Below are 19,276 nucleotides of genomic sequence, written 5' to 3'. Positions count from 1 at the left end.
AATAAAGACCATCAGACTCTATTCCAGCATGTTGCCAACCTGCTACTCACCATAACTGTGTTGAGCCTTTCAGTAAATGATATGGCCAGGAATCACTTAACAATTCAGTAATGAAATCCCACACCCTTAATGTGAATGTTGTTATTGTAAAAGCCTAGCTAGAGTCCCCCCCCCTTATTGAATCAGTGGCAACTTGACATCAGCGTTTATCCCCGCATATGGCTCCTGCTGCTCTGACTCTCCAGCTCCTGTCTGCCACTGCTACAGCGACAAAGACCTCGACAGCCCCCCTAAGCGGATCAGACCTTACATATCGCACCACAATTTCATTAAGGGTCACAATTCGCAGGGCTGTCATGCCATAATAAACTCCCCAGTGCAACAGGAGCAGATGGTGCGACCCAAAGCATCAAGGGAGAGACATCCAGAGGAATCCCTTTAATAAGGGAAGTAGGCCGGCAGCCGGTGCTTTAGAAGATAGCGCCTGCCTTTTCATATGATGTTCGCAGGATCCTTTGGTGAGTGAGTGAAGCCAGATACAGAAACTGTAAATCGTGGTTTGGGCTTTTCAGGAAGTCACAGGGCCACGCTTTTCATTTTCTTCCGTCCAAATTGGTTTAAATCAGTTTCAATCAGCAGGAACCAAACCCACACATTTACATATTACATTCGTACAAAATCCTTTTCTTTTTATCCTATTACTGCTGAAAATCTGAGATTAATTTTAAAACACGAGGGCTAAAACACATGGTTGCTATGATTTATCACCTTTATTTCTCAGGGAGTTGGATTAGCGGTCTCATGTCATCTTTTTGGTTCTTCACCCTATGAACCCTAACACACACACACATACTGATCAGTTGTGATCAGCAGTGCCACGACTGACATTGCCACAGGTCACGCTTTTAGCCCAGGCTCCTCTCTCTGCCATCCGTCCTTATTATACTTTAATCAGCAGCTTAAAAAATGCTCCCTTGGAAAGAATGGATGCCCAATTCAATGCGCTTCACAGGAGGAGCTCTTATTTTTGATGGTAGTGCATAGACGTCGTAACCGTCCCCGTGAGGCTTTAACGTCAGTGTCCTATATTTACGTCTGTCCAGCGGCAGCGAGTTTGCCAGCGAGGCTCACTAGGCACTGGCGTGTGAATTGGCACTTGATGTGAAAGAACATATTGATGCTCTCTGCTTAAACGCTAACACTGGTGTAATATCAATTATGCAACTGTGCAGGGTAACGTTCAGTGTGTAAATGTGCCCAGTCATGTATTTGCCATTATGTCGTTCTGAGCTGCAAAATGCTTGCATTCAAGACAGTTCAGCCCAGTTTATTGACCTTTCTGCCCTCTGTCTGTCCCCGTCTTTGTACTCGAGTTCCCAGAGAACACTGGTGGGATTCTGCCCCACGCTGCCAGCCTGTATTTCTAAAAGGAATCATTGTGTTGTCTTGTTGCGCTCTGGTAAATCAACGGGACTCTTTGTTCCCCCTGCAGCATGTAGGACTTGGAGCCCGGCCTGTACAGACGTCACGATTGGTGCCTGCTGTAGACCGAGTGCGTCTGTTTTTTAGGTTTTTTTGTATTCTCTGTCTTAGAACAGTCACATTTCATCCCCGTCCCAGCAGATACAAGGAATGAACTATGATATTAAGATCTGCCATATTCAATCATCTCAGAGGTTTCTCCTTTGCACGTTTCCATGCTCTGTGCATCTCCACGTGCAAGCATGCTCATTCATAGGTAGTGTTCGTGTTTGCTAGGGCTTTCACATTTTGTTCACGTGTCATTGTGTTTGTGTCCCTCAAGGCCTGCAGCTGATCTAGATTGCCTCTCTTGCTGGATTAAAGGGGGAAAAAAATCTTTTTTGACAATGTACAATTAAAATTCCCGCAGATGTGAAGGGGCCGCTGATGAGTTTCTTCAGAGGGAGAGAGCAGAGAGGGGTGGGAGGCGCGGAGACGAAGATGAAGAAGAAGGAAGAGGAAGAGGGGGTGGTGGGGGGCACTCTTTAGGGAGGTTTAGTGAAAGCACCTGCCTCAGCTCTGGGACTCATGATGGATGGAGAAGAACAACTGAGAGGGGGGAGGTGGGGTGGGAGCAGGTTTGAGCTTGAAGTGAAGGACATTTTGTCCTGCAAATTCTTCCCTTTAGCCAGTTTGGCACGCACACATCAATTCAATAAAGATACAAAGGTGCTCGGGATGGGGTTAATTCATGTTAAACCCAAGCAATTCCTTTGAATCGTCCAAAGTTGATTTTTTTTTTGTGCCTTCAAGTTCAAAGATCCTGAAATTTGATTCAATTCTCTCATTTAAACTTCTGAACCTTGGCTACGACTCAGTTTCCCCTTTAGGTGACTTGACTTTAAATCTGCTTCTTTAGAATACGACATCAATAAATCACTGCTGCTTTTTTTGATACATAACTGGCACAAAGAAGCAACCACCTGACAGGTTCTGCATAGTCTCAGCTGGATTTACATCACATCCCCAGTGACTGGTTTTATTTGTAAATTTGCTTTATTTAAATTTTGTGATGTGTATTTATTTATTTATTATTTTTGCCAGAAATGAGATGAGGACATCAATACCACTCTGAGGTATGTTCAATAAATAAGAAGCTATAGTGAGGCGGGGACTGCTTTTAGCCTCCTCTGTTAAGATGGATTTATAGAAGTAGCTGGTGGGCAACATAAAAAGTTCCTGACAAAAAACAATGAAGTTAAAACAACATTTTAGATGAGAGTTCTAATGTGAGTATTGTACAGTGAGATATTAAGTTGAAGTTTGTTTGTTCTTGCTGGTCCTTCATGTTTAATGGTTCATCTCGCTATCTAATTTTGTGTATTTCATTGTATGTTTACATTTTTAAATAAAAGTACAGAGATGTACGCTAGCAAGCATTTTGACTTTAAGAACTCACTGATACATTTAGAAAACAGGGTGTTGTTCACAAAGACTACACCTTGTACCTCACAGTGAAAAAAGCATGCACAATTTGTTATTCCCTGTGCTGGTGTCGTTCCTGCATCACCGTAATTATGTTTGTCCAGGATCAACACCAATATTGACCAGTGACATTCAGTTAGCGTTAGCCAAGAAGTTAGCCAAAGCTATTCAAAACTATTGTTAGCAAACCAACATGAGTAACCTAAATTTTGCTAACAGCGAGCCTAACTTATTAACATATTTATATTACTGTATAAATTAATAAAGTCAACATTTGAAATGCTTACCATTAGTTCCAGAAGAGAGTTTTGAATAAACAAAGGATTTTTTTTACCCCCAGCATTGCAAAGCTATGACATCAGAACAACATGGTTGGACAGTTGCAATGTTGATCCTGGACAAACATTATTATAAGGATGGTCTGCTCCCAGGCCTAGTCTGTCATAATATATATAAGGCATGTGGGCAGCCTGAGAGAAAAGACTATTATAAAGCCTTCTGCCACACGAGTGAAAGCGCCAGTTAGATACAGACGTTTTACGCTACACACGAGGAACGTACACTCTGGTGTAAGTGGGGAAAAAGCTTGTCTACAGTTTGTGGATGCTGTGAAGCTGCAGTGTTTTTGTTTAGCAGGTTTCCTGTGCTGTATAATATACTCTTTATAAAGAGAGCAAGGTAGTGAAGACACGTCAGTCATCCTTATTTACGGTCTGTCTGCTGTACTGGAACTCCAGAACAGTTCTGGGATGCTCTCATGTGTTATTAAACCTTGCTTTTTTTCAAGCATTGGCAAAAATAATCACTGAGATATTTTCTGAGCCTTATGTAAACATTTAATTGTAATATCATCTTCTTAATGTTTGTCAGTACTGTTTAATGGCACTGGCTCATGTTGCAATGTAAGATAGTATTTTGTACTAAAATATATTCAGCCTGAATGTGAATGCAGTTTTGTTTTTCCACATCTGTCGGCTCTTTTATTGAAATGGAAAGTACTGCATTATAAGCTGCATATGGACTGGATGGATCACTTAGGATTAAAAAATAATAATATTCCAACTCTGGCTGAATATCCCAAAATATTATATTTGGGGATGTCCAGTAATGCCTTTAGGCCTCGAATGTGTTAAAGGTGAGCAAAAGGTCCATATTGCTCCAAATGAAAGAGCCGAAGTTTTTGAGCCTAGAGACTGGATTTGATTTAGCACATATTGAAATGGAAAGAAGCTTTAGGGACCGCTCCAGAGAGAAACGTTCAGAACACAGGGAAGACGTTAATTACGTTACCATGAATATGTGGGCTGGACTTGGTTACATTTTACAATATCACTGCTAAGTTGGGTTAGTCTCTTTTCTTTGGCATTTTATACTTTAAGCAGAATCTGTTTGGTTACTGCCTCTGAGGTCTGGTGTGTTGTGGAAAAGAATAGTTCAATTTCTAAAGAATAGCTCCTTTGATCTCTTTTTGCTGGTCAAGTGTAGCTTATGGTGGCTAAAATGGATATATGCACTGTGACAACCCCTATTGGTTTCTGGGTGCTGCATTTTGAAACGTCAGTGTTTTGGCCACTATTATGTTAGAGTTTTTACCTAGAAGTTGGCATATCTGGACACCAGGGTGAGACACTCTTTGATAGGATGCTGCATCTGTAAACTGTACCAGAAACAGATATCTGTTTAGTAGTGCTATTTAACATACTAGCAAAATAATAGAAGAAAATTATTCAGGATAGTTTTTACCATACAGTACGGCACTATTATACCACATATTTCTACTGAAAATGCTCGAAAAAACACCAAATTTCTAAATACTGTTGGTAGATGCAGATTGAGGTGAAGGCTAGCAGACAGCTCTCAGCTATAGCTGCCTATTGCATTGGGCTCACTTTTTGCTGTTTGACTAACACTGCCCACCAAAAATAAGCTACTGGATGCAAGAAACACGGCTGCAAGGAGGACTATACCTGAAACAAAGAAATGTTCAGTGTTAGACCTTTTCCCCACAGGAGCATTTTATCACTCTGAGCAGCTTCTGGAAGCTGGTGTGTGTGCACAGGTTTCTTTGAGCTAATTCCCTCAAAACTTAACCACATTAACTCGAACCCTCGGTTGTGAGGGAGGATGTGTGTGTGAACATCCCCTCTTGTTTTATTACCAGTCCCATTCATCTCTGCCAACCTCCGTGCCAGTTCGTGTGTGTGTGTGTGTGTGTGTGTGTGTGTGTGTGTGTGTGTGTGTGTGTGTGTGTGTGTGTGTGTGTGTGTGTGTGTGTGTGTGTGTGTGTGTGTGTGTGTGTGTGTGTGTTAAAGTGATTGATGAACAGTTCATTAGGTTGATGGGCTCTGCAGGGGCAGACAAGCTATCAGCCACAAAAGGTGGATTTCAAATACAGCAGAATTTGCTGTGGCAAGATACCAGATGCATCAGCGGTTTGGAATGGCTATTTCCTGGAAGTGAATATATTTATATATATATATATATATATATATATATATCTATATATAAAATATAATATAATATAATATAATATAGCCAGGTGTTTGTTTAGGGCTTCAGCCCAAACAACATGGCAGGACTTGCATCATGCTGATGTTACTGTTTGTGTGTTCTAGTTCGAGCCATGTGTTACAGTGTATTTGTGTTTTTAATGTGTCCTGTTTTCCTCATGAAACTCTCCAGCACCTCCACACGATATCTCCGGCTGGCTAAGAAGTGTGTGTGTGTGTGTGTGTGTGTGTGTGTGTGTGTGTGTGTGTGTGTGTGTGTGTGTGTGTGTGTGTGTGTGTGTGTGTGTGTGTCCAGCCCTAACTTAGCCTCAACTTCCTGCAGGAAGGGAAAGGAAAGGAGAATTGCACTGACCTCGGTGGTGTGGATGGAGCACATTGCAGATGGCGCACAGAGATAAATAGCCATAACAGTGATAAGAGAGCCATGGAGGGTGCGGTTAGAGAGAGGAGGAGAGGGCACATTGTGCATTAAGACCTCGTCTTGCTTCCTAAAACTTGGACAAGGCTCGGGCTTTATCTGACTTTTGCATTGTGCCTGTTTGTTTGTGTTGCTCTCTGTTTATCTGCATGTGTGTCTCTGTAGATGCTGCTGTATTTCTGGAGTACCTCCTCAGGTTTCAGCTAAGATCTTCTTATCTCCTCCTCGCTTCTTCTTAGAACTGTCGAGTCAGCCGTGTGCTGAAAGGGATTTGGCATTGCTGCCCTCTGCTTTGGCTACGAATAAATTTGCATTTGCCAAAGAGCACTGACTGGCCTCTGTCAGCGAAAAATGTTTGATAAAACGCAGGATGTATTGAGTTTCCTTATTTGGTTCATTTAAAATTGCTAAACATCAAACTCTCCTCAGTGGTCAAATTCAACAAAGGCCCTCACTTGCTTTTCCTGAGCTTTCAATTGCATCTTTTTCCTCACTGATAGCACTAGTATCTTACAACAGTTTTACAACAACAAAAAAGAACATAATCCTCGAGTGAAAAGACTTGAAATCATTACAATACGAGATATTATTACATAACATTGCAAAGTTATGACTGAGGTAATAAATCCAACGACAGCGGCGCTTTTGGGCCCCACTTCTGTGAAACCAGGTCCCAGTTTGGATTTAGCAGACAAACACCCTCTCTACTTTTAAGATTGGGCTTAAAAGTGTCCGTTTTGATAAAGCTTATAGTTAGGGCTGGATCAGGTGACCCTGAATCATTCCTTAGTTACACTGCAATAGGCCTGGGTTTCTGGAGGCTTTCCGTGATGCACTGAGGTTTCTTCATCACCTTTTTTCACTCACTGTGTGTTTATACCCGAATTTGCATTTAATCATCAGTTAATCTCTGGCTCGCTTCCACAGTGTGTCTTATGTCCTGGCCCCTCCCCTCACACTCAAACGGTCGCGCTAGATAGCCGGCCCTCCCTGAGCCTGGTTCTGCTGGAGGTTTCTTCCTGTTAAAATGATGTTTTTCCTTCCCACTGTTGCCATGTGCTTGCTCATTGTTGGGGTTTTCTCTCCATTATTGTAACATAAGGCACCTTGAAGTGACTTTTGTTGTGATTTGGTTCTATGTATATATAAAATTAAACTGAATTGAATTATCAACATTATAAATAAACTGAATGTCAGATAAATACAATAAATTCCTGTGGTTCTCATGTCATTGGCTGTAAAAGATGGATGCAACTCATCCTTCCCGTTGTATCGACTGTGCAACACTAATGGTCCAGCACTTAATTATCTGAAAATAGGCCACAAACCAGTCTGAACGACTCTGTCTGTCGCCTCTTTGCGTCATAACTCTTGAAACTCTTGGCCACACTTGCAGGCTGCCATGTTTGAGACTTGGAATAAGAGTGGCTGGGAATGTAACACAGGGCAAGCAAACTTCTTGAGACATTGCTTTCCCTCCGTACATATCAGCCTGGCAACTGAGTGAGCAGACCAATGGCGTGTCTATGTTAGCAGTATCCAGCCACTCATACATGCATACACTTTGCTACTCTCTAAATAACCCATAGTTACAGCACTTCTCTTGTTAAGCCTCTGTTTCTTTGGCCCCATAAGCCTCATTTATAACAAAAGACCCATCGCACTGTACTGGTTTCCAGTTTCCCAAGGGGTGCCTAAAAGAAAAGAAAAGAAAAATCCCAATAACGACAAAATAGCCACCCATGTGTCATCACTTGGACAGCCCACACAATCCAGTGCATGCACATGAGTGTGTTTGTTATGCCAGTTTGGTACACATGTCATTGCCAACAGTTTTTCATCAGGAAAAGTGACTCCCGTTTGATTTATGGGATTATGAGCGCACATGTTGTTGACTTGTTATTTTCCTGTGGGAAAGATGAGTACTTGTAAAATCGTTATTGGGGAAATTAACGGGGAGATTGACAAAGTATTGTAATGGTTTTTTTTCTTAATACAAAGACAGTGAGTGGGCAGAAGAGTGAAGATGAGGCAAACACACACACACACTGTCTCTTTTCTCCTCTTCCATATGAAAATATTTTCATTTATCACCAAATGTCATTCATCTCCATCTGCCCCTACAAAATGCTTCCACACATTAACTGGAAACTGTACCGGGGATGACTTTCAAATGTTTGGTTGTTTTATTCTTATAAAGTCATGTTTCACTGAAACACGAGTGTAAGCATTTAGCCATAAATACTGAATCACACTGCTCTTTTAATATAAATTTGAAATGAAACCATGCGCTTTAGCATGAGCCTTATACGTGTGGAGTCAGGCGACGCTTGTAATAGTGTCACTGCACAGTATGCGTATTTATAACGTGATGTCATTTACTGTAGTAAGCTGGTTTGGATACTGTGCTTTTCTGCGCTGGGCAGCCTTCCTGCTGTCGTCTTTCTGTAAACAATCAAAATGGGATTTGTGAATATGCAAATGTAAAAGGGCAGCATGAGGGGTGAAAAGCATTTAACTTGATTTCAAACGAAGCCTTTGTGCAGCCATGAAAATGCACGCTGGGCTCCGAGCATGCAGATGGCAAACAGTGTACCCCGCGGCTGCTCGGTTTCCACCTCTGCTCTCTAGGCTCAGAGCGAAGGCGACCTTTCCACGAGGCTCCAGAGAAGCAAACACAAGTGAAGTGGGTTTTTTAGTCTTTAGTATTGGTATTAATTTGCTAAACTCTATATGCCTTATGAGCATAAATAAAATCAAACACAGACGGCTATTTTTTAAATTGAATTTTTTAAAGTCCGCTATTGAAGACCACATGTTTGTTGTTTGACTGTGCTCACTTTAAGTCTCGGTTAAGACTCAGATCTGCTTACAGAGTTTGTGGGGAAGCCAATCAAGGAGCAGTAAGCCTCCAGCTCACAAACACACGGAGGGAGGACAGTTTAAAAATCATATTTATACATCCGGTTATGTTTTTTTCCCCTTGTACAAAAAGATCGGTTGTTAATTCTGAATGGAGACCAACTGGTCAGACAAAAAAGCAATGCAAAGATTTCACTTTGGCCTCTGCAAGCTTGCAGTGGTCACTACTCACAATTTTTCTGACATGTCACGCTAAAAGCAATGACTAGACCTAATTTAACTACATACTCTGAATGCGAGGCTGAGCGCCAGCCGGGCTGCTCTGCAGTTTGTAGGCAAGGAAGGAATAACTTGGGGTTAGAGGAAGTTTAATTTACGATACCCGCTCGGTCTGTGAGTTCTCAAACCGTTCTGCTTAACATCTGCAGTGAACACACCTCTGTTTCCACTGACAACAGGCTCGCTGCCGCTGTGTGTGAATACAAAGCTTCAGGGATGTGTTTGTGTTGGTGACTGGCAGCTCCTAAGGGAGTTAGAAGCGACTTATGGTGCTGTTCACGAAACCTATGAGGAGTAAAATTAGTCTGACAGAAACTGCAGAGGAGGAAGGAACCGGCACTGGTTTGGCAGGTGGGATTCTGTGATGGACTGTGGGAACTGAGGTCCTGGGAGATGATTGTAGATGGCATGTATGTAACAACTGAGATCAAGCTCTCACACTAATTTCCTTCATGACTACAGTTCTCTCACACTGCCTCTCTTTCTTTTTAAGTCCTAATGAAAATTTCCTTCCTAGGGGGTGAAATGATACCAGCCTTACAATGGATTTCGGATCACTGGGTCTCAGTAGGCAGTCAGTACAAGAACACCCTCCCTCGTGTGTCCCACTGGGTTGAGACTTAATGAACTAATCAATGGGTTGGTGTTCTCAGCAGGAGCTGAATACATTACTGTAAGTGTTCCTTTTGGCCCAGCAGCGTCTTCTACCGTTATGGGTGTAATTCCAGCGAGGACTCACTGTTCATGATGGCTCTGAGATCCAGATAAAAGGTGACAGGAAAGTATTTTATTGTTCATGTAGTGAACATCTATCACTTATAACATTTTGACAGCCTGAAATATCAAAAGTCCGTTTCTGTCAGGTTTTACACGTATAGTTCATCGAGCATTACTGTGAATGAATCACAGACGTACTCTGCATATTAATCCGTCTTATTCACATTCACACAGACGACCGCGTCTTAAAAATGTCCATGTTGGACAAAGAAAAGTGCCACCTCTCAGTATCAGTCCCCAAAGCTCTCTGGATTCAGTCAGCTTTCTCTTTGATGGTTGTTCAGACTCTGCCCTCCATTTCTCCCAGTGCTACTAAAAGAGCAGATTACAGCAACTTCAAAGGGAAGGCTGTTTTTTTTTTTTCTGCTGTGATCCAAAAGAAGGAAAATGAGGGACAGATAGATCCGAGTAGTCAAATAGCCTTAGGATATGTAGTGGAGACCATATAGATGCTTGTCATGGTAGGTGATTGATTGTCACAGCACTGTTTCAAGCTTCAGCTGTGACTAATGGACCAGTTGAGCCATCTTAAAAATCATCAAATTCCTCATCAAACACATAATTACTTGACAAAGACTGCAGTGGCTTTTCCTCCCCTCTGAGGTTTTCTGGATTTTAGGGGTTTACCTCTAAAAGTGTTTCACTGAGCTTGTGTTGAATCAACAGACTCAAGCCTGTGGTTTTCTTAAGACACGATTTGTTTTTCTCCCCTTTTACTTTTTTTCTTTTAAAGACTGCTGAGTTATCATCACCATTGCTGTTTCCCACCAATAGATATCAGATACTCTGTTGTTATTGTCAAATGATGTGTATCTATTAAAATAGTTTCATTTTGGGTTTCACGACTTTCTTCCATAAAACCATCCCAACGTTTGCGTCTTTACTTTCTCCCTCTGTGAGCAAATCCAGCTCCACGAACTCTCAAGCTGTCCTGTTGTTTGCAGATCCCATAGTGACATAATTTTGTCAAAAGCACATATCAAGTAATGATGCAGCCTAAACGTGGTAGAGTCGGCAGACATGGGGGCCTCTGCTCTGTTCAGAGGGCAGCAGCAGCACATGCAGATGAGCTGCACAGCTCTCATTCTTTCTCCTTTTTTCTCTCTTTTTAATGCAAATATAGATAAAATGAACAACTCAGCAGTTGTCGCTGAGCTTTGCATACATGTGATTTTTGTCCAGTGATTTCACAATGATAAAATCGGGATTTTGAAGTCTGGAAAATGCTCCAAATATTCCTCGTTTTTTCCTGTTAAACTGTTAACTATACTACACTGAATTCAGCTGGATTGAATTACAGTGTATGTGAATCCAGACAACAGCGAGGATGAGTTTTGACAGCTAATGCAGCGGCGTGGCGCTGCGCTGTAATTCGTGTCGTGTAATTATTTCTGGTTTAGAAAACAACAGCTCTACACTTCTAATTGTTTTTGCTCACGTCTCAGTATGGATCCATTAAATCACCAAGTAGTTCTGACCACCCCAAGGCCGTTTGCATAATCGTTCACCAAACATGTGAGTCATGTTTAAAGAGCTCATTTGCACTTTAACAATGCAAATGTATGACGGCAGAGGGGAAGGTGCGCTCTTAGCTCGCAGTCTGCCTCCTACAGACTTTCTTCCTTTGCTGTTCAGCAGGAAAATCACATGTGTAACCCGAGGAATGACGGGTGGATTTACATTTAAGTAGGCATGCATGGATGGGACCTGTAGTGGTAGTAGTAGAAGTGATTTAGAAGATGTTTGCTGTGAAAGCGCTCATTGATCTGGCTAAGGTTAGTGAGGAGACCGCAAGCTGCTCTGCCAGCATGGGAGCGAGCTGTGGGCTATTTCTTCCCAATCCTGTGCTTTTATCTCCCTTTTCATCCTCATCTCAGTCACGAGACGAAATATGATTTTAATTTCTACTCCCTGGTATAGACGTTGACTCTGCACCTCAGTGTCTGTGAGGTATTCGGCCGCATGCAAGCTGCTGTTTTAGATGCCGATCGGCCTGGACGCTCTCCAGCTCCTGTTTGCAGTAGTTTTAATCATCAAAAAGATTCCTGGACTTTTTGGACTTTAGGCCTCGATGGAAGCAAACTCATTACTTTACTGCCCTTTTGGCAGAAAAAGCCCTTTCAGCTTAACAAATTATCCAAGCTATTTTTTGTGGACATTTTTATTTCTGTATTTATTTGCCTCAGTTGAAGTGTCATGGCGACACTTAGCGTGAACACTGCTTACCACGCAGGGCTGATAAGCACTCTGTTGTTATTTGTTCCTCCTACACAATTAACCAATGTCTGTGTGCTTAATTAGACTTTCTTTCAGTCACATTTTCCTCCCACGCTGTCAGCTCCCAGGTTCCCAAAATGGTTGCTGTCAGCTGCACTCCACCCCACCACCCCCCACCTCCTATCTGACTCCACTGTATCACACACTGCACAAAAATACATGATCCCTTGACAGGCAAGTAAATTGGGATTTCGGGAGACTGTGGGGCTGCGTCCCGTTTCTCTTCTTTGATCAATTTTTTTAAGCACTTGTTGACACAGCATAGCACTCACTGCAGTGTGCTGAGTGAATGCCAGTTCTGCTGAGATGTACTTTGATGTTATTGTCTTGTAAAGGAAGATATGTGCAATGTGTGTTTTCAGAGAATAAGCAGGAACAAAAATCTGTCCCTTGTAAGACTTTGCCTTATATCCTGTATTTCCATGTCGCAATAAATCGCTCCACCTGTTTCCGATTTTACATGGATAAAGTTAACTTAGGTGGCAGCTCTTTTAGGATGTAATATATTATGAATATTTTTGTGGCCATTTTGAAAACTTCAACTAGTCATCTAGTTATAGACTAGAGTTAGCAGTGATATGATGCAACAGTGAGGGCGGATCAACCCAATACTAGGTCTAACAAAGCTGAAGAGGACTGCATGTGTGAAAGGCCATCTCGTCCCTGTTAGCGCTTCTCTGTTCTCGGTCTTTTGTAGAGCCATGGCTCTGAATAATTCAGCAAAGCAACAGCAGACTGGCAGAGCAGGAAAGGAGATAAATGGATTGAAGCTGATCTCGGGGCACGAGTACAGGAAGGAGCTTTTGACGTCACAATGAGCTGGGGAGGCATGTTTGGAGATTCAAGTGTTTGTATCTGAGTTGTGTGCCAGCCGGCCGTGAGTGTATTAGTCATCACTTAGAGTGAGAGTCTCTCTTTGAACCCCCAGCCCCACACCCCAACCCTGTGAGATATTTCATTAATTCATGAATCCTCTGTGAGTTTCTGACCTGCAGGGTCTCTGTGGTATGTCCAGCTGTAGGTGTTCACACATCTCCATTCCGATGGCGTTTCACCTCCAGAGAGGCAGTCGGCTTGAATCGTGACACCGTAGGAAGCAAACAGTGTCTTGACATTTAAGTGCAGGTGACTGAGCAGAGCTGTGAGTCTTACTCAGGTGTCTCCACACTGTCACAGCCCTTATTGAGCTATAATTTGCAGGCGGTGGGGAAGGTCGGTTTGATGCAAAATGTTGCTCATCGAGGTTTGGTGAGAATATTTTTAGCCACGCTAGTGATGGCTTTTGGGTGTGAGTGTTGAGGCTGGAGTATTTCTAGCTGATGCATTTATTGGCTAGCAGATCCCAGTGCAGACTACATCAAGTTTAAAGTTCATTGTGGATGAGTAAGACATCAGCTGTTGTGCCAAAAACTCAATTATTTTAATTGAACAGTAGCTACTATTAAAGGCAGGAGTTTCAAAGATTTTAGAAGATTTCAACCAGTTTGGGTTTTTGTCAGCTTTGATTGTTTGGGCACAAAAAGCTGATGCAGGAAAAAGCTGTACTTGGACTTTAGTGACTCACTACAGCCCAACTTATGTAAGTGTAAAGTGGTGCACTGAGTGGAGCCGCATAGTAAGAAATCAACAATAGTTCTTTTCCAGTGAAGAATTACTTCCAAACAGAAAGATACAAATTGAGTTCAAAGACCTCAAATCCTCCTCATCGGGCTTTTATGTACTCGTGTTAAATAGACATTTTGTTAGACACTGCCCTGCATCGTTACTCAATAGAGGCTCATTCATGGGAAAGTCTGTTTTCTTGTAACACTTTTACCTTTGCTGTCACTTTTTACGCGGTTATGGTAAAGACAAGAAGGGGAAACGCACGGTTGATGAAAATGCAGCGCTGTTTAAATGTTTGTTACGATGTGCTGCTCAACACACAGGAAGGATCCTGATTGTCTTTGTCTTGATGTGTGTCTCTAGGTGCCCCTGGTTGACTAAAGTGATCTCGCCCGCTGTGCCTCTCTACAATGGACTGGTCTTCCTCTTCGTCTTGGCCAACTTCAGTATGGCAACCTTCATGGACCCTGGCGTTTACCCCAGAGGTTTGTACCGACGCGAGGAGCTTTGAAAATGTTTTGATCACAGTCTGAACTGTAAACTTTCTAAGCAAAATCTTATTACAGTATTTATCTGCCATCTAAAACATTAGTGTCTGTCATAAAGCATGTGCACATAAATGTAAGTGCTACATGTAAGTAATGGGTAAACTCTGCTGAGTCCCCATTTAGAAGGTGCTCTTTATTTCTTTTCTTTTTTTTTTATAGCACCACATTTATCAGAGAACCACCCTACAGCGTTTCATTACCCTATTATCTGCCTCTTACAGTCTACCAGCTTCACATGCAGGTCACTGCTGGAGGTTATACGAGCCTTCATATTGCACGGTGTATTAAGTATCTTTCAGCTGTTCAGCCTGTCAAACAAGCTGCACTGACCTCTGCTCCTGATGCAGGCAGACTCCTGAGTCTCAGCCATAGTGGGTACTGATAATTCACCCATCCCTGGACATGTTTAATTTGCTTCTTGATGATAAGGACCTTGCTTTAGAGAGTCTTTTCTGCTCATAAAGGGGAAATGATTAGTAGGTTGTGTATAGTGCCAGTTAGCCGCCTCCCCAGGCCATGACTGTAGCCTTCTCCCACCAGGAGCTCAGTCTGAGTGGAGTTTTTTTTCTCCTCCTCTTACCTCATGTAGTGTATTTTCGTTGTTTTTTCCTATCAGCCTACCTTCTGACATGTCCAATGTGATGTTTGTGTAAAGTTGGTCAGAAGGTTCCTTTGTGAGTGCGCATGCGCCATTAGCGTGCTGCCTGCTGTAACCCCTAATTTCCCTCGGGATGAATAAAGTATTCTGATTCTGATTCTGATTCTATAGCAGCTGTCTTGTGTTTTATAGACTGGTGGCAGATGAGTTTTTCTAGGCACTTGATGTTATATTTGTCAGCCAAATTATAATATATGTGTCATCAAGACTGTAAAAGTAAAGTGCAGATTGAGGTCATGGACAGCACTTGCAATTTCCCCCTTTTTTTGAGGAAGCCACTAATTGAGGTGATGCACAAAAAAGATGACTGGGGCTAATGAGGCTGTGCAGTTATTAAGTTCATTTTTCTGAAGACAATTAGAAAGAAACTGAAACTTCAATAAAAATGCTAATGTTGTAGTTTGTTCCTGTTTAAAGGGAGTTTTCCTTCCCACTGTCACCAAGTACTTGCTCATAGGGTGTCGCTTGACTCTTGGGGCTTTCTCTTTGACGCGACTATTATTGTAATTTGGTGTTACATGGATTGAATGCAATTTTATTGAATTGAATTGAAGTACTAGGCCACCTATGTTTTACACCTACAGGAGCTGGTTGGCCATGGAAACACAACACCTCGATGCACAGTTTTTGTGTTGTTGTTGATGCCGGAGGAAGTTTGGAAGTCTGCAGTAATTGCGACAACAGAGTGCTGAGACTTTTCTGGATTATAAGCCTCAGCACTCTTTGAGCCCGCTCTGCAACTTTATATGTTCTGTCACTTCTTGGCTGAGTTGCTGTGGTTCTTTAACACTTCTACTTTGCAATGAAAACACCTGAATTCAGAGATTAAGAGGTGTGACCCAACATTTTTGTCCATGTAGGCTACCTCTATGTCACCATAGGAAATGGCATGTGTTTCAAGTGTTCGTTTTTTCACTCAAAGAGCAAAGATAATTTCATGCCCACTAACAGCCAATCATCACTGACCACAATAGTAAAATGTTTCTCCTTCACTGTGTTTAATTTGCCAGCTTCATGTCCTGTAAATATGCACAGTTCACCCGTTTGTGAAGGATGAACATCTGACAAAAACATATGCTGACGGTGACGATGCGCTGGGAAAAAAAGTGACTCACAATTCAAGAACAAATTGAGCATTACAACCTAGAACATGAATGATGTTCTACGTGGCCTTCACACTGGCAGTCTTTCAAGAACAAGCATTCAGAGCTAATGAAATGTATCTGAACATCACGCAGTTAACATAAAACAATGATAAAGAATCACACTGTAAGTACATACACACACAATCAGCTGCAAATAATAAAACTCCTTAAACAGTTCATACATATTGAAGCCCAGACACAGAATTTTAGGGGGTTCTGCTGTGTGTGGCTGGTACTCAGCATTGCCAGTGGATGTTTTGGACCATGTGGGTTGAGGGTCGTGGCATCTGTGGATCAGGCTTTCGAGGATGCTCAATAGGACAGGGATGTGGGAAATCACCTTCTGCTCTTTGTTGCATTTCTCGAGAACAATCCTAAAATGTTTCGGAGTGTCAGGGGAAGGTGGCTGCCACTGGGGTGCGTTGTTATATTAAGGAGAGGAGTTTGTATTTAGTCTACAGCAATGCTTAAGTGGGTCAATGCTAGAACCCAATGTTTCCTAACAGAAGACTGAGATGATAGGTACCATCCACTTCATCTGTCAGTGACTTTAATATTGTGGCTGATGGCCGGTCGCTGTGGATGCGACTGGATGTAGGTACCTTAGTCTTTAGTGCTAAAAATAAAAACAAACTGTATATTTTAGGTCATACTTCATTTGTTTCCTGAGTTTCATGCAAAAATAGAATTGAGTTTGACAAAGGCGGTGTAGATTGTACGAAACAGGCCAATGCTTTGTTACCGAACAAGCTCGGATGGAGCATTTGGAGGAAAGAATCTGTCAGAGGAGATGCGAGCCTAACTGCTGTTTGTGTTTGCTGGTTTGGCAGGCGGCTTGGCTTCAAAATCTATTTGAATCGACTTGAGAGCCATAATAGCAGAGCAATCTCCCGCTATGGAACTGTTTATTTCTGTGCTCTACCTTTGCTGCTATCTTGCTTGGTTTCCTTCTGCATGCGTGTACTCACCTACCCGGGTCAGTTATTGCTGTACTGTGAAATTATTTTCTGAAGTTGGAGTTTCATGCAAATCGATCAAATGTGCTCCTTTGATCAGATGAAAGGCATGTTGCTTTGGTACAGCTCCACAGTAAAAACAAAACAAAAAAGCTCTCAGCTGCAGGAGTTGTTCCGTTTTTCTCTCTGCAGAGACAATAAGGAATACTTTGCGTATGGCTTTGCATTTCTGCTTGTGGCTAACAGTTGCAGTTCATCCAACAGCAGAGTCGGACACTGGGAAAGCTCATACTGCAGTTTGCAAAGTACGGGTTTAATTATCTTTTTATGTCAGATAAAGCAAACCGATAATTCTGCCAGGGTTTGAGGTCTAACTCCCATAAAAACAAATCCATTTTAAGAATGTATAAACTTGTGCGAATAAAGCCAGGCAGTCTCTTGCTCTACACAAGTCACACAGTTGATCAGCTCAAAGCACACCGAATAGGTCACGGGTTTGCTCTCTGCAGACATCTAACAGCAGGGTGGGCTTCGTTTGAGGCGCTTCCCTCGTGTCCCTGTCAAATGGAATCATAAAGCACAACCACGTGTCTCTTTCTGGGTTTGTTTGCAATGTCTTCTTCTCACCCACAGCGGACGAGGACGAGGATAAGGAGGATGATTTCCGGGCACCGCTCTACAAGAACGTGGAGATCAAGGGCATTCAGGTCCGGATGAAGTGGTGCGCCACCTGTCACTTCTACAGGCCGCCTCGCTGCTCGCACTGCAGCGTCTGTGACAACTGTGTGGAGGTGTGTGTGTGAATACAGAAGCATGAGTGCAAACAGAGAGAGTGTGTGTGTGTGGGTTCACTGCATATGAAATCTAAATATGCATCAAGGTCAGAGTAACATATAAGTATTTTATCAAGAATCTGTCCAGTTGGCATGTTCAGGCATATTTGATATGAAAAATAATGCAGATTTTTTTCTTTTTTGCATATATTTAGACTTCCTGCCAAGGATTAAAGCGGGGAAACAGCATTTCTTATTATCTGTGTTTCTGGCAAGAAAAATGTCATCATTAAAGATTATAATTACTGGAATTAATATAAGCTTTTGGCAGCTTCAACAGTAAAATACTGTAAGACTACACATTGGTACACACACAGAGGCATAAAAATACACAGGGACATCAGATATTAATACACAAGATGCAGAATTAAGCAGCTTGTATTCCTGCATGTGTTTTTCTTCTAGAAACTGGAAAAAGGGGTCGAATGTTGATGATCAAAACAATGAAATTAATGAACAGTTTTACAGGGATGTAGATGAATTTATGTCTCAGTAAGATTTAGGACTACCGGGAAACCACACATGCAATAGGCAGTACAAGGCATTTATTTAAGGCGCAGTGTGATTCGGAGTTACTGTTTACTGAAACAACAGGAGTCATAAAACTAGTTTCCAATTCCAACTAAATTCCCAAGCAGTGCAGAACAAGGAGAAGAAGAACGAATGCCAGAGTTCGAGCTGTATGTATGAGCTGGACTGTACCTGATGATTAGGTGCTTTAAAACCTGCATTTTTATTTATTTCTTTTTCTGGCCTCCAGGTTCCAAAAAGAATTCTGACTGTGGAGAAAAAAAAGGTCCTCAGTCAGAAAATGTTTTCCTAAAAACTTTATGTTCTCAGTCCCTTCTATCAAGTCTTTTTTATAACAGAGCATGATGGTAATTTAGTAAATTATAGTCCCAGTTACAGTAAAATAGACCGTGAAGCTGTCTCTACGTGCAGTGTCCTTGATTTCTCGGTCACATGCCGGCCACAGCAAACACGCTCAACTGGTTGCTAAGGCACAAACAAAGGTGATGGTGACCACGTCTATCTTTTATTTATAATTTATGTTCATATGCCTCAAAAATAAGCAGAGTTTTAGCATTTGAACCCCCCCCCCCCCCTCTCTCTCTCTGAACCAACTGTACCATCATGACTTACTTACATTGTGTGGGGTTTTTTTTTTTTCCTTCTTAAAACCTTAAAGAGTTCTTCTGATTGGTTTCTCAAAATTTCTAAATAGAAAACTCCCTCCCTTTCTCAGGACTTTGACCATCACTGCCCCTGGGTGAACAACTGCATTGGACGGAGAAACTACCGCTACTTCTTCCTCTTCCTGCTGTCGCTGAGCGCTCACATGGTGGGAGTGTTCTGTTTTGGCCTCATCTTTGTCCTTGATCACAGAGAAACGCTGGGAGCGCTGCACACCACTGTCACGTATCCTTACACGTTTGTAAATCCTACAAAAATCATTTTGTGT

General features: G+C 42.1%; 1 protein-coding gene across 1 annotated transcript in view; it reads left to right on the top strand.

Annotated features, from left to right (window-relative positions):
* Window positions 1–19,276, top strand: part of zdhhc8b (zDHHC palmitoyltransferase 8b) — a 66,670-nt gene that overhangs the window by 36,537 nt on the left and 10,857 nt on the right. Inside the window, exons 2-4 of the mRNA XM_085367033.1 lie at window positions 14,038–14,159; window positions 17,615–17,772; window positions 19,061–19,233. Coding sequence (XP_085223159.1) covers window positions 14,038–14,159; window positions 17,615–17,772; window positions 19,061–19,233 — 453 coding nt within the window. The remainder of the gene's footprint in view (window positions 1–14,037; window positions 14,160–17,614; window positions 17,773–19,060; window positions 19,234–19,276) is intronic.

Source organism: Diplotaxodon limnothrissa, linkage group LG12 (genome assembly GCF_057381915.1).
Source record: "Diplotaxodon limnothrissa isolate DT_005_m linkage group LG12, D_limnothrissa_male_GT1.1, whole genome shotgun sequence".
NCBI classification, from domain to species: domain Eukaryota; kingdom Metazoa; phylum Chordata; class Actinopteri; order Cichliformes; family Cichlidae; genus Diplotaxodon; species Diplotaxodon limnothrissa.
This window is presented reverse-complemented; position numbering and strand designations above follow the sequence as displayed.